At 42.1% G+C, this 13,190-nt stretch overlaps 1 protein-coding gene across 1 annotated transcript in view; it reads left to right on the top strand.

Annotated features, from left to right (window-relative positions):
• RFTN2 (raftlin family member 2) overlaps positions 1–1,603 on the top strand; it is a 99,824-nt gene extending 98,221 nt beyond the window's left edge. The window contains exon 9 of the mRNA XM_019021642.4: positions 121–1,603. Within this exon, the coding sequence (XP_018877187.2) occupies positions 121–393 (273 nt within the window). The 3' untranslated portion in view covers positions 394–1,603. The remainder of the gene's footprint in view (positions 1–120) is intronic.
• Positions 1,604–13,190: the final 11,587 nt, after the last annotated feature.

Genomic DNA, 13,190 nt, shown 5'->3' with positions numbered 1-13,190 from the left:
ATTTTGAAGAGCTGGGGAAAAGGACATTCCTGGAGGCAGAAAGGCAGCATGTGCTAGACCAGAGGGACAGGAAACACCCATCTTTTTAACTCTCCTGGTCGCCAATGTCTTGTGTTTCAGAAGAAAGCCAGCCGCCACATAAAAGGTGAAGACAAGAATAAAGCCACCAGTAGAAGCATCGGATTAGACACAACCTCGTCACAACCTGCAGAGAGCAGACACCCGCCTGAGGAGTGCCGCCTTTCTCCCTCCCGGGAATGCTGGACAAAGGAGGGAAGGCTGGCACAGCACAACAGCTTCTCTGGGTTCAGCAGCAGTGACAGCGTCCTCCAGGAATTAGACGACGGACAGTTTGATCAGGAAGATGGAGTGACTCAGGTCACTTGTATGTGAGCCATGAGGTGAAGCAAAGGAAGGCCCTGTAAATAATTGTTAAAATCATTGCCAACTGACCTTATTGTATTACTTTCTCTGCATTTATGTAATATTTTTGAATTTTTCCAGACCCAGCCTTTCCTCTAATCTATGTAAACTTTGGCACAACCTCCCAGACAAGGAAGAATAACCAACATATTTATACATTTAGAATCATGTTTACACTTCTCTCAACTAAAACATCTGGTTAAACAGATGTTCCATTCGGTTATTACACAATAATCTATTTCAGCTTCTCATGAATGTACAAAGTAGACTTTCTTACAATTCCTGGTAAGGAGATTGAATATCTCAATCAGTATTTTACCTAATTAGAGAGAGTTCTCAGGAAGGTACAGTCTTATTTAAGCTGAAAAATAACCTCTCTCTCTTTCTTTTTTTTCTCTCTCTCTCATACACACACACAGCTAATTAGTGCAAATAAATATCTACTTCCCAAATATAATAAGTAATCCATATTTTGTCTTTAACTATAGCATGTATATACAAAGCAAGCCCCTATGTGTTAAAATATTTTTTGAAAAAAATCTTTTTTATATATCTTTGCTTTTAAAGGGTCATGTCACCAACCCTGTACTGATTCATTGCACATACATGTTGTTGCTCCTAAAAGCCTAAAAATGCAGACAGCAAAGCAGCATCTCTTAAAATTCAATATGAAAAGAACCCATAATCTCAATACATAAATACCTTAGTAGAGAGTAAGATTTAATTTTTTTTATTTTAAAGTCCAAATACTATGAAGAGGAAAAACATCAACTTCAATTTGAAACTGAAGTCTTTTACATCTGTCTAGATTTGAATTCTGCTTTTATTTTGACTTGTTAAATCCTGAAGAATGTTGAAACCTAGAATTTTCAATCTGGCAGGAATAGAAAGATGCTCATAGCACACGCGATATGTATGATAACCTATTTTGTTTCATCTTGCTTTTCTTTCCCCTTCTAATAGAGGTGGCTTTGCTTTGACTCAGCCTTTAACAATCTTTAAAATTCTACAAAATAGAGGATTTTCATTTATCTGTGAAAGGCTTACTTTGAAAGATGGAACCTCCAAGTGAATTATAACTTACTCTATCATTGATGAATTCAGCCTATTATATATTTTTATTAACATTGATGTTGACATTGTAAGATCATTTTAATAATAAAACATCATTTTTATTGTGTTATTGTTTTACTGAACACAAATATTCATATAATATGTTTGGTTTGGGGGCTTTTTGTGGCTTTTTTTGAGACGGCGTCTCACTCTGTCACCCAGGCTGGAATGCAGTGGCACAGTCGCAGCTCACTGCAACCTCCACCTCCTGGGTTCAAACGATTCTCCTGCCTCAGCCTCCAGATTAGCTGGAACTACAGGCAGCGTGCGCCACCACGCCCAGCTAATTTTTGTATTTTTAGTAGAGATGGGGTTTCACCTGTTGGCCAGGATGGTCTCGATCTCTTGACCTCATGATCTGCCTGCCTTGGCCTCCCAAAATGCTGGGATTACAGGCGTGAGCCACCATGCCTGGCCCTCATATAATATGCTTTATACATATAACAGATATGTATTACATGTTATCAATTATATAGTGTATCTAAACTAAGTCAATCTCCATTAATTGCTGATAAAATTAACAGGAATTATTCCACTTTTATCATCCAGAAGTACAGTATAAAGGAATTTAAGAATATTCTTCTCAGTCTTATTCTATAGCAATAGCTGTCAACAATATTTGCAGAAATGGTTTTTGTTTTGACTTTTAGATGGACTTGAGTTCCATAATCAAGAGTTAGTGGATTTTTGGTGGAAACAATCACTGCTTCAGGAGTCCATAAAACGTAATGAAGTTAGGAAGCACAAAGAACAAATCAGAAAGATCTGTTTTTCCCAATTCCAGGGTCTACAAGAGGTAGAGACTTCTTTATCATTCAGCCCGTATACATAGGGGATTGGAAGTAGTAAATTAAAAACAGAGATAGGAATTTATATTTGACTAAGAAAAAACTCAGAAATATACCAATAACTTTTTTTTTTTTGAGACAGAGTCTCACTCTGTCACCCAGGCTGCAATCTCGGCTTACTGCAACCTCCGCCTCCCAGCAAGTGACTCTCCTGCCTCAGCCTCCTGAGTAGCAGGGATTACAGGCCTGCACCACCATGCCTGGCTAAGTTTTGTAATTTTAGTAGAGATGGGGTTTCACCATGTTGGCCAGGCTGGTCTCGAACTCCTGGCCTCAAGCAATCCACCCACTTTGGCCTCCCAATGTGCTGGGATTACAGGCGTGAGCCACTGCACCCAGCCAAGCAATTGCTTTTTTAAAAAATTCGTGTAAGCATACTTTCTCAGTTTATTTTTTTCTCCTCTCCCCTGTTTATTTTTAATCTGAGTTATTTCTTCTTATTAAAATAACTTTTATTAAAATAAACTTACTAGTCTGTCATATCCTCAAAACTTGTTTTAGAAGCATTTGCTCCAATTACCCTTAAGTTATGTGATGAATTTGTATGATAGTGAATAATTTATGACCAAGTGGTTCTAGAGTATTTTAAATGTGTGTAAATAGCTCTGAGCCTATTATTTTAAAAAAAGGAAAAAACTTGGGCTCTCTATGCCTAAGGAGTTAAATATGTCTAATTTTATTATCTGCCAGTTGTATATTCAGTTCTTTTTATAACACTATGATTTCCTTAGGGGCTCTGGCATGTGAATTTTTAAAACCTGTAAGTTATAATGAAAGGTATCAAGATCCCAGATGTTGGGTGAAGATCTGCCATTCCCCTTGGTGTAGTATCTATGTAATTTTCATCTTTGTTTTCAATACCAAGTGTTAATTCCATCCCCTTTGGATTGTATACCACCTTGTTATCTTTCATGGACACATTTAACACCTACCTAATCACCAGGGAAATCAGCTCTATCAGTGTCACTACAATTCATTTCAGTAAAAGAGAAAAGGAAAGGTCACCCTCTTTGAGAGATTCTAGGGCTTTTAGGAGGAGGAGAAGCAGGAGACAGAGCTACAGTCTATTCACAACTATCTCCAAATCATTTGTGTTATCAGGAGCAGGTGTTTATATATTTGAATATAAATGTAACAGATGCATTTTCATTTCTTTCATTCTGGAGTGCCGGAGGAGCTGTCCCGTTTTCCCGCCCTTGCCTGTTATTGATTCCTCACCACCATTCCTTCTTGGCTGGAAGGACTGTGGCCCTTTCCCTCCCCATATGGCTAAAGAGGATTTCTTTCTCTTAACTCTTCAGAGCCCCAGAGTAGTACTGTATGGAAAGTGTAAATTCAGATGGAGAATCAAATGAAGTGAAATTGCTAACAATGGGGATAGTATATAACTAAGCACACATTATATAAAAATGTACTAGTGGATACATAGAAAAACTAGCTAAATGTTACTCATCAGAACTTGTAACATATCAATTTAAATAACATTTGCTGGTAATCTATCATCCCTTGAGAATGAATTTTATTTGTGTAATAGTGCAAAGTTTGCAGAACCAGGTCTGTCAGATGTTTAAGTTCTGAGATGGTGTTTGAGGCAGAAAATTAGGCAAAACTGTAAAATGATGAGCCTCAGTTTTGATGAGGTTCATAAAGTTTTGGTGAAGACGACTGCAAAAGAAATGGGTTCTAAACATGTTTTGAGCATTCAAATTTTTCTATGTAAAAATACCAAGTAATTAAATCAATAGAGGGAATAAATGAATCATTTATGTGTAAGATAAATGTATAAGTATCAAGGTGAGTTTGTTTTTTGTTTGTTTGTTTTTGTTTGTTTGTTTGAGACAGAGTCACACCCTGTTGCCCAGGCTGGAGTGCAGTGGCATGATCTCGGCTCACTGCAGCCTCTGCCTCCTGGGTTCAAGAAAATTCTCCCACCTCAGCCTCCCGAGTAGCTGGGACTACAGGTGCACACCACCACACCCAGCTAATTTTTCTATTTTTAGTCAAGTAGGGTTTCACCATGTTGGCCAGGCTGGTCTTGAACTCCTGGCCTCAAGTGATCCACCCACCTCGACTTCCCAAAGTGCTGGGATTACAGGCGTGGGCCACCACGCCCAGCCAAGGTGAGTTTTTGAAGGTTTACGTAAGCCACATTATTACCCGTAAGCAACAGAACTTAACTTGGCTTATTTAGCAATAAAGGAGTTTTTTGTTGTTTTGGTTTTTTGTGGGTTTTTGGTTTTTGTTATTTTTTGTTTTTTTGAGACAGTCTCACTCTGTCACCCAGGCTGGAGTGCAGTGGTGTTATCATAGCTCATTGCAGCCTCAATCATCCTGGGCTCAAGCGATCCTCCTACCTCAGCCTCCCAAGTAGCTGGGACTACAGGCATATGCCACCACACCCAGCTAATTTTTGTATTTTTTATAGAGACAGGGTTTCACCATGTTGCCCAGGCTGGTCTTGAACTCCTGGGCTCAAGCAATCCCTCCCGCCTTGGCCTCCCAAAGTGCTGGGATTACAGGCATGAACCACCGAACCCAGCCCAATAAAGGAGTTTATTTCAAAAGATATCTGGAGGCCAGGCACAGTCACTCACACCTGTCATCTCAGCACTTTGGAAGGCTTAGGAGGACGGATCACTTGAGGCCAGGAGTTCCAGACTTTTGTTCTACAAAAAATACAAAAATTAGCTGGGCATGGTGGCTGGTGCCTATGGTCCCAGCTACTCAGGAGGCTGAGGTGGGAGAATCACTTGAGCCCAGGAGGTGGAAGTTGCAGGGAGCCAAGATTGCACCGCTGCACTCCAGCCTGGGCAACACAGTGAGACCCTGTCCCACCACCCACCCACCTCCAAAAAAATATCCGGAATTGGACTTCATCAAAATTTTAAATTTCTGGCCGGGCACAGTGGCTCACGCCTGTAATCTCAGCACTTTGGGAGGCCAAGGCGGGTGGATCACTTGAGGCCAGGAGTTCGAGACCAGTGTGGCCAACATTGCAAAACCCCATCTCTATTTTTTTTTTTGAGACGGAGTCGCACTCTGTCTCCCAGGCTGGAGTGCAGTGGCGCGATCTCGGCTCACTGCAACCTCCGCCTCCCAGGTTCAGGCCATTCTCCTGCCTCAGCCTCCCAAGTAGCTGGGACTACAGACATGCGCCACCACGCCTGGCTAATTTTTTTTGTATTTTCGGTAGAGACGGGGTTTCACCGTGTCAGCCAGGATGTTCTCAATCTCCTGACTTCATGATCCACCCGCCTCGGCCTCCCAAAGTGCTGGGATTACAGGCATGAGCCACTGCGCCCAGCCCCATCTCTATTAAAAATGCAAAAATTAGCCAGACATGGTGGCATGTGCCTGTAGTCTCAGCTACTCAGGAGGCTGAGGTGGGAGAATTGCTTGAATCCGGGAGACAGAGGTTGCAGTGAGCTGAGATTGCCCCACTGCACTCCAGCCTGGGCGACAGAGTGAGACTCTGTCTCAAAAAAAAAAAAAAAAAATTAAATTTCTGTTAATCAACACTCCTAATTTAAGAAACAGCAGGCCACAGACTGGGAGACTATATTTGCAAAGCATATATGACAGAGGATTCATATCACAAATATAGAAACGACTCCTATAAAATCATAAAAAGACATGGCGCCTAATTATAAATTGGCAAAAGGCTTAAATAGACACTTCACATAAGAAAATACACAGACCTCTGCTTCTAGAAAGATGGAATAGATTCCTCCCGTGATCTATAACTAAAAACCCTGAACTTTGTATGTAAAACAAACATAAGAAGACCAGTGGTCAGTTCCTTGGCTTTATTTTTGCCTCATTTATCTCAGACTTGGAGCTGAAGAAGCCAGCAACTTGGAAATACCAATGTTCCAGACCAAAAATCTCCAGCAAAAGCCTAGTAAGAGCAAATATTTAGACAATAACCACTCTATTCCAGCCAAATACCACAGAAGAACCTGTGGCCGATCCCCACCTACACCAGCAAAAGCCAAGTAGGGAGCCTAGTGTTCCACCCTCAGGACACTATAACAAGGGGCCCTAACACCCCACCAAGATGGTAACAGAGAGGGATGAGTAAGGAGCTGGGACTTTCATCCTTGCTAGACAGTAGCAAGCCCCCCAACCCTCATGCCACAGTGTCAGTGGAGATCGTGCAGGGAGGTTGAACTTTCACCCCCACCAGAGTAATGAAGCACCCCTCTTCTCTCCACGGGGGTAATGTCAAAGGAGGCTTAATGGAGAGTCAGGACTTTGATTCTTGCCACTACCACTGAGGTGTCAATGGAGATGACAGAGAGCTAGCATGCCCACTTCTGCCTATAGTAGGGAGGAACCGTCCTCCTTTTCCCTAAGGGAGATGTTGAGTGGGAAGACTGTCAGCAGATGTTGAGTGGGAAGACGGGTCTTCCACCCCCACTTGGTAGTAACTAGGCAGTGGGCCCCATTCCCCTGCTGGAGTGGAGTCAGAAAAAGCCAAGTAACACAAAAGGCATAAATAAGACCCAGAGTCTCATAAGTAATATGAAAATGCCCAGGTTTCGATAGAAAATTACTCATGCCAATAACCAGGAAGATGCCAAACTAAATGAATAAAGACGATAAAGAGATGCCAACACCGACTGAGATGGCAGAGATGTTAGACTTATCTTTTAAAAATTTTAAAGTACTTATGATAAAAATGCTTCAATAAATAATTATGAAACAAATTAAAAGAGAGAAAACCTCAGCAGAGAAACAGAAGAACCAAGTAGAAATTTTAGAACTGAAAAATACAATAACCAAAATAAAAATCTCAGTGGATAAGTTCAACAGCAGAATGGAGGGGACAAAAGAAATCTATGAACTAGGAGATAGAACAATATAGAAATCACCCAGTCTGTACAACGAAGAACAAATAGGCTGCTTCCAAAAAACCAACCAACTGGGCCGGGCGTGGTGGCTCACACTTGTTATCCCAGCACTTTGGGAGGCCAAGGTGGGCGGATCACCTGAGGTCAGGAGTTTGAGACCAGCCTGACCAACATGGAGAAACACCTTCTCTACTAAAAATACAAAATTAGCTGGGCGGGTGGTGGCGCATGCCTGTAATCCCAGCTACTTGGGAGGCTGAGGCAGGAGAATCGCTTGAACCCAGGAGGCGGACGTTGAGGTTAGCTGAGATTGCGCCACTGCACTCCAGCCTGGGCAACAAGAGCGAAACTCCATCTCAAAAAACAAAACAAACAAACAAAAAAAACCAACAGACCCTCAGGACCTTGCACCATTAGAAGTTAACAAAAGAAGATCTAATATTCATACCGTTAGAGTTATGGTGAAAGGACTGGAGAAAGCACTTGAAGAACTAATGGCTGAAAACTTCCCAAATTTGATAAGAGACATAAATTTACAGATTTGGGAAAGTAAAACAATAGTGACGGAAATCAGAATAGTGACTGCTTGTGGTTGTGGGGGTTGGGGGTGGGAGCTGGTTGACTGCAAAGGCACTCAGGGAAACTTTCTGGGGTGATAGAAATGTCCTATCTATTTGGTTGAAAGTGAACAGTGGTATATACAATTGCCAAAACTCATCGAACTCTGTACACTTAAGATAGGTATATTTTGCTATACGTAAATTATACCTTAATTTAAAAAATATTTATTGAGGAATTCACAGAATTGTTGGAAGAGCTAGGTAACCAAGCTCAATGCTAAGCTTCCAGGAACAATGTGCACACCTACACAAGAGAACAAGCCTGTTGGTTGCACCAAGCACAGCTGCCAAGAATCCAGCTGTTCAGTCTAAAACTGCAGCTCCTTTGCAGGACCACACACCCCGAACACTCAAAACTCAAATGTTTCTGCTGCCACCCTGGCCAGCAAAATGGCTGTCCTTTGTGCAGCTTTCTTACTCTCATGCCTCACTTGTGGACCTGAGTATTGCATGATGGAGCCTGAGCTCTAGCTTGGGAGTATTTTCGTTCTGCAGAATGCAGAATACGCAGAATATGAGTATTTTGGGTTCTGAGTAAGCAGAACTCATCAGGCTCAAGATTCCCCAAACATGGCACACATATTTAAAAGTCACCAGTCAGTCAGAAAACATAACACATGTGTATTAGTCTGTTTTTGCATTCGTATAAAGAAATACCTGAGACTAGGTAATTAATAAAGAAAGGGGGCTTAATTAGCTCACAGTTCTGCAGGCTATACAAGAAGTATGGGCTGGCATCTGCTCAGCTTCTGGGGAAGCGTCAGGAAACCTTCAATCATGGCAGATGGCAAAGGGGAAGTAGGCATCTCTTACATGGCTGGAGCAGGAGCAGGTGGGGTGGTGCTACACACTTTCAAAACAACCACATCTCGGCCGGGTGCGGTGGCTCTCACCTGTAATCCCAACACTTTGGGAGGCTGAGGCAGGGGGATCACAAGGTCAGGAGTTTGAGACCAGCCTGGCCAATATGGTGAAACCCTGTCTCTACTAAAAATACAAAAATTAGCTGGGCGTGGTGGTGGGCACCTGTAGTCCCAGCTACTCAGGAGGCTGAGGCAGGAGAATCACTTGAACCCAGGAGCCGGAGGTTGCAGTGAGCCAAGATCGAACCACTGCACTCCAGCCTGGGTGACAGAGCAAGACTCCATCTCAAAAAACAACAACAACAACCACATCTCATGCTAATTCACTCACTCACTATCATGAGAACAGCACCAAGGGATGATGCCAAACCATTAGAAACCTCCCCCATGATCAATCACCTCCCACCCGGCCCCACCTCCAACATTGGGGATTACAATTCAACATGAGATTTGGGCAGAGACACAGATGCAAACCATATCAACATATTTACTACAAATAATGACCTTCAATCAGATTTGCTTTAAAGAAAAAGCAAACTCATGACCTAGAAGGTCTTGGTCCTGGGTCTCATTTAGGGACAGACACATGGTATCATAGATAAGGCTTATCTTCACCAATTTGGTTAAGGATCCTGTTTATTACACCATGTTAGAAGGACCGTTAAGGATATTAAAAATGCTTGCAGCCATAAAAAACAATGAGTTCATGTCTTTGCAGGGACATGGATGAAGCTGGAAATCATCATCCTCAACAAACTAACACAGGAATAGACAACCAAACACCGCCATGTTCTCACTCATAAGTGGGAGTTGAACAATGAGAACACATGGAAACAGAGAGGGGAACATCACACACCAGAGCCTGTCAGGGGGTGGGGGAAGGGGGAGGGAGAGCATTAGGACAAATACCTAATGCATGTGGGGCTTAAAACCTAGATGATAGGTTGATTGATAAGTGCAGCAAACCCACCATGGCACATGTATGCCTATGTAACAAACCTGCACGTTCTGTGCATGTAACATAAAGTAAAATAAAAAATAAATAGGCCAGGTGTGGTGGCTCACGCCTGTAATCCCAGCACTGTGGGAGGCCAAGGCGGGCGGATCACGAAGTCAAGAGATCGAGACCATCCTGGCTAACAAGGTGAAACTCCATCTCTACTAAAAATACAAAAAATTAGCCAGGTGTGGCGGCATGCACCTGTAGTCCCAGCTACTTGGGAGGCTGAGGCAAGGGCATCACTTGAAACTGGGAGGCAGAGGTTGCAGTGAGCCGAGATCACGCCACTGCACTCCAGCCTGGGCCACAGAGTGAGACTCCATCCCAAAAAATAAATAAATAAATAAGTATGCTATAAAATATTTGTACTAAATCCTGTAAAACTTGCAGAATAAAAAGATGTCAAGGCCCAGCGCAGTGGCTCACGCCTGTAATCCCAGCACTTTGGGAGGATGAGGCAGGCAGATCACGAGGTCAAGAGATCAAGACCATCCTGGCCAACATGGTGAAACCCCATCTCTACTAAAAATACAGAAATTAGCTGGGCATGGTGGCACATGTCTGTAGTCCCAGCTAGTCAGGAGGCTGAGGCAGGAGAATCATTTGAACCCAGGAGGCGGAGGTTGCAGTGAGCTGAGACTGTGCCACTACATTCCAGCCTGGGTGACAGAGTGAGACTCCATCTCAAAAAAAAAAAAAAAAAAAGACAAGTCCTAAAGGAAGTAAGGAGACAAACTATTGAGTGTCTACTATTTACCAAATACGAGGTCATGAGCTTTTGCACAAGCAGTTACATCCTCAAAACAGTCAGCTAACGTTGACTTTATCCCAGTTCACAGATGAGGAAACAGGCCCAGAAAAGTGTAAGTACATCACTAATGATGCATAGATTTGAAGTGGGGAAACTAGAACTCAGAATGTGGCTTGATTCCAAGTCCCCTGATCATTGAGAAGTACTTTGATGCTCCAACTCCATAGAGTATCTCTCCTTTGTTCTTCTCTGTTCCAAGCATTTAATTAGGAATCATTCAAGCTAGAGAGAGAATCCAGTAGATAATGCAAAGTACTGATTAATCTACCTGACTGCTACCAAACTCTATATATCAATGCTAAAACTGTCTATATATCAACACTCTTTTCATGTCTACTTCCAGCTCGCTCACAAACCATCAGGCCACACAGTGAGATTGCCAATACTGTTGGTTGATTAGGGAGAAATTCAAGGACAATGTGATTGGTCATTCCGTAACAGTAAAAGGAAAAGAGTGAAGGAAAGCTCACATTTGGGAAATAGGAAAAAGAGACATAGGAACAAATGAAAAAGGAGATCACCATCTAAGAACATCCTTCCGAGGTGATGGTAGACCAGTTGTCCTTGTCTTTGATGTGAGATCTTGGACAAGTTGCTTAACCTCTTTGAGATTTACTTTATCTGTAAAATGGGGATGGTAGCAGTATCTATTTCATAATTGCGCAAATGCAGCATCTGTCACTTTAGTTGTTATTGTTGCTATATCTAGACAGCCACTTCAAAGGAAAATCAGTTCTAGTAATATAAGAATGCCTTTTTTTTTTTTTTTAGGCCAGAGCGCAGTGGTGTGAACATGGCTCACAGCCTCGACCTCCCGGGCTCAAGTGATCCTCCCACCTCAGCCCCTCAAGTAGCTGGGATTATGGGATTACAGGCATGCGCCACCGCACCTGGCTAATTTTTGTATTTTTAGTAGAGATGGGGTTTCACCATGTTGCCAACGCTGGCCTCAAACTCCTGGGCTCAAGTGATCCACCCACCTCAGCATCCCAAAGTGCTGAGATTGCAGGTATGAACCACCATGCAAGGTCAAGAATGCTTTTCTTTTCACTTCTGAAAAAAATAAATAAATTTTCAAGACCCCTAAATGTATTATGCCAAGGGGAAAGTAAGCCTTGGAGACTGAGTCACATAGCATGTTTGCAACTTCTGCTTCTTAGATTGTAGATTTACTCTCTTAAATAGTTCTTGTTCTATTAAGTGAGTGACTAAGAGAGAGCAGAGACCAGACATCCTACCCTTCCAATCACTGATATTTGTTATACATTAACTGCCTCCTACATGGTCCTGTATCTATCTCAGACCAGAATGCACAAAAGACCCCGTGACTTTTACAGCCTCAGCATGAATGTTACATCCTCAATGTTTCCTGAAAGAAAAAGACCACCTCAACTAATCAGATCATTGTAACTTGTAACTATGCATCAAGCCTTACATAAAAAGATGTTGAAATTCTGTTAAGCTTCCCAAAACTTTGCCTGTATAAACAATCCCAAACTTCTACACTTCGGAACACTGATGTCCATTCTTTGGAACCTGTGCTTCCTGGGCAGCCATCCTCAAACTTTGCACTTGCATACACTCTCTTTCAACTAGCTTCTGACCCTTCTGATTATTTTTAGGTTGACACTTCTTTTACCTATTGAGTCATTTCCCTGCAAAACATTATCTCAATTGCTGCAAAAGAAGTTCCAAAGGGTGCACTAAGGCAAAAAATATCAATGAAAAAAAAAAATACAAAATGGAAATCGAGTTATTCTTATTTTCTCATCAAAAATGGAATCACTAAATAAAACAGCTAGGGGAATAAGAAGACTTGCCTGCATGGAAAGAAAGTTTCAATCAATTATACAAGTTTCAATCAAGGGTTTGTCATGTCCTCCCTCTAATCATCGTTGTCCATGAGTCATGAGGAGGCCTGGTCCCTGGCTTGGGCTGGCCAAGAACCACCTAAATGGGCATCTGGGTCGGGTCCTGGCTTGCTTTTTTTTTTTTTTTAGACAAGGTCTTCCTCTGTCACCCAGCACCCAGGCTGGAGTGCAATTGCGCAATCATGGTTCACTGCAGCCTTAACAGCCTGGATTCAAGTGATCCTCCCACATCAGCCTCCCAAGTAGCCAGGACCACAGGTGCACGCCACAATGCTTGGCCAATTTTTTTATTTTTTGTAGAGATGGTGTCCTGCTATGTTGCCCAGGTTGGTCTCCAGCTCCTGGGCTCAAGCAATCCTTCCGCCTTGGGCTTGTAAAGTGTTAGGATTACAGGCGCGAGCCACTGCGCCTGGCCTCCTGGCTTTCTAATGGAAGAATTTATTTTGTTGGCTATGCAAAAACCTACAAAACACCACGCTTATAATTTTCTTTATGCCTTAACGGACATACTAAATCCACAGGAAGAGTTATTTTCAACATGTTAAAGTTTCAAAAAGAGAACCACTCACATCATTGTAAGAGATATGATAAAATGATTTTTATGTCTCAAAGCAGAGCATGTTTTTTAATTTCAGTAATTAACATAAAATTGAAACACACCAGATCTGGGCTTTTTATTTACATTTCCTTTTTCTTTCCCAGGTCAGAACTGTAATTTCATCCACACATACGAAAAGTGGGTTTTAACATTTCATATTTTTTCTGTAGCCATTAGTTCCTTAACCACA

This window comes from Gorilla gorilla, chromosome 11, assembly GCF_029281585.2.
Source record: "Gorilla gorilla gorilla isolate KB3781 chromosome 11, NHGRI_mGorGor1-v2.1_pri, whole genome shotgun sequence".
In the NCBI taxonomy this organism is placed as follows: Eukaryota; Metazoa; Chordata; class Mammalia; order Primates; family Hominidae; genus Gorilla; species Gorilla gorilla.
Note: the sequence above shows the minus strand (reverse complement) of the source record. Positions and strands in the feature narration are given on the sequence as shown.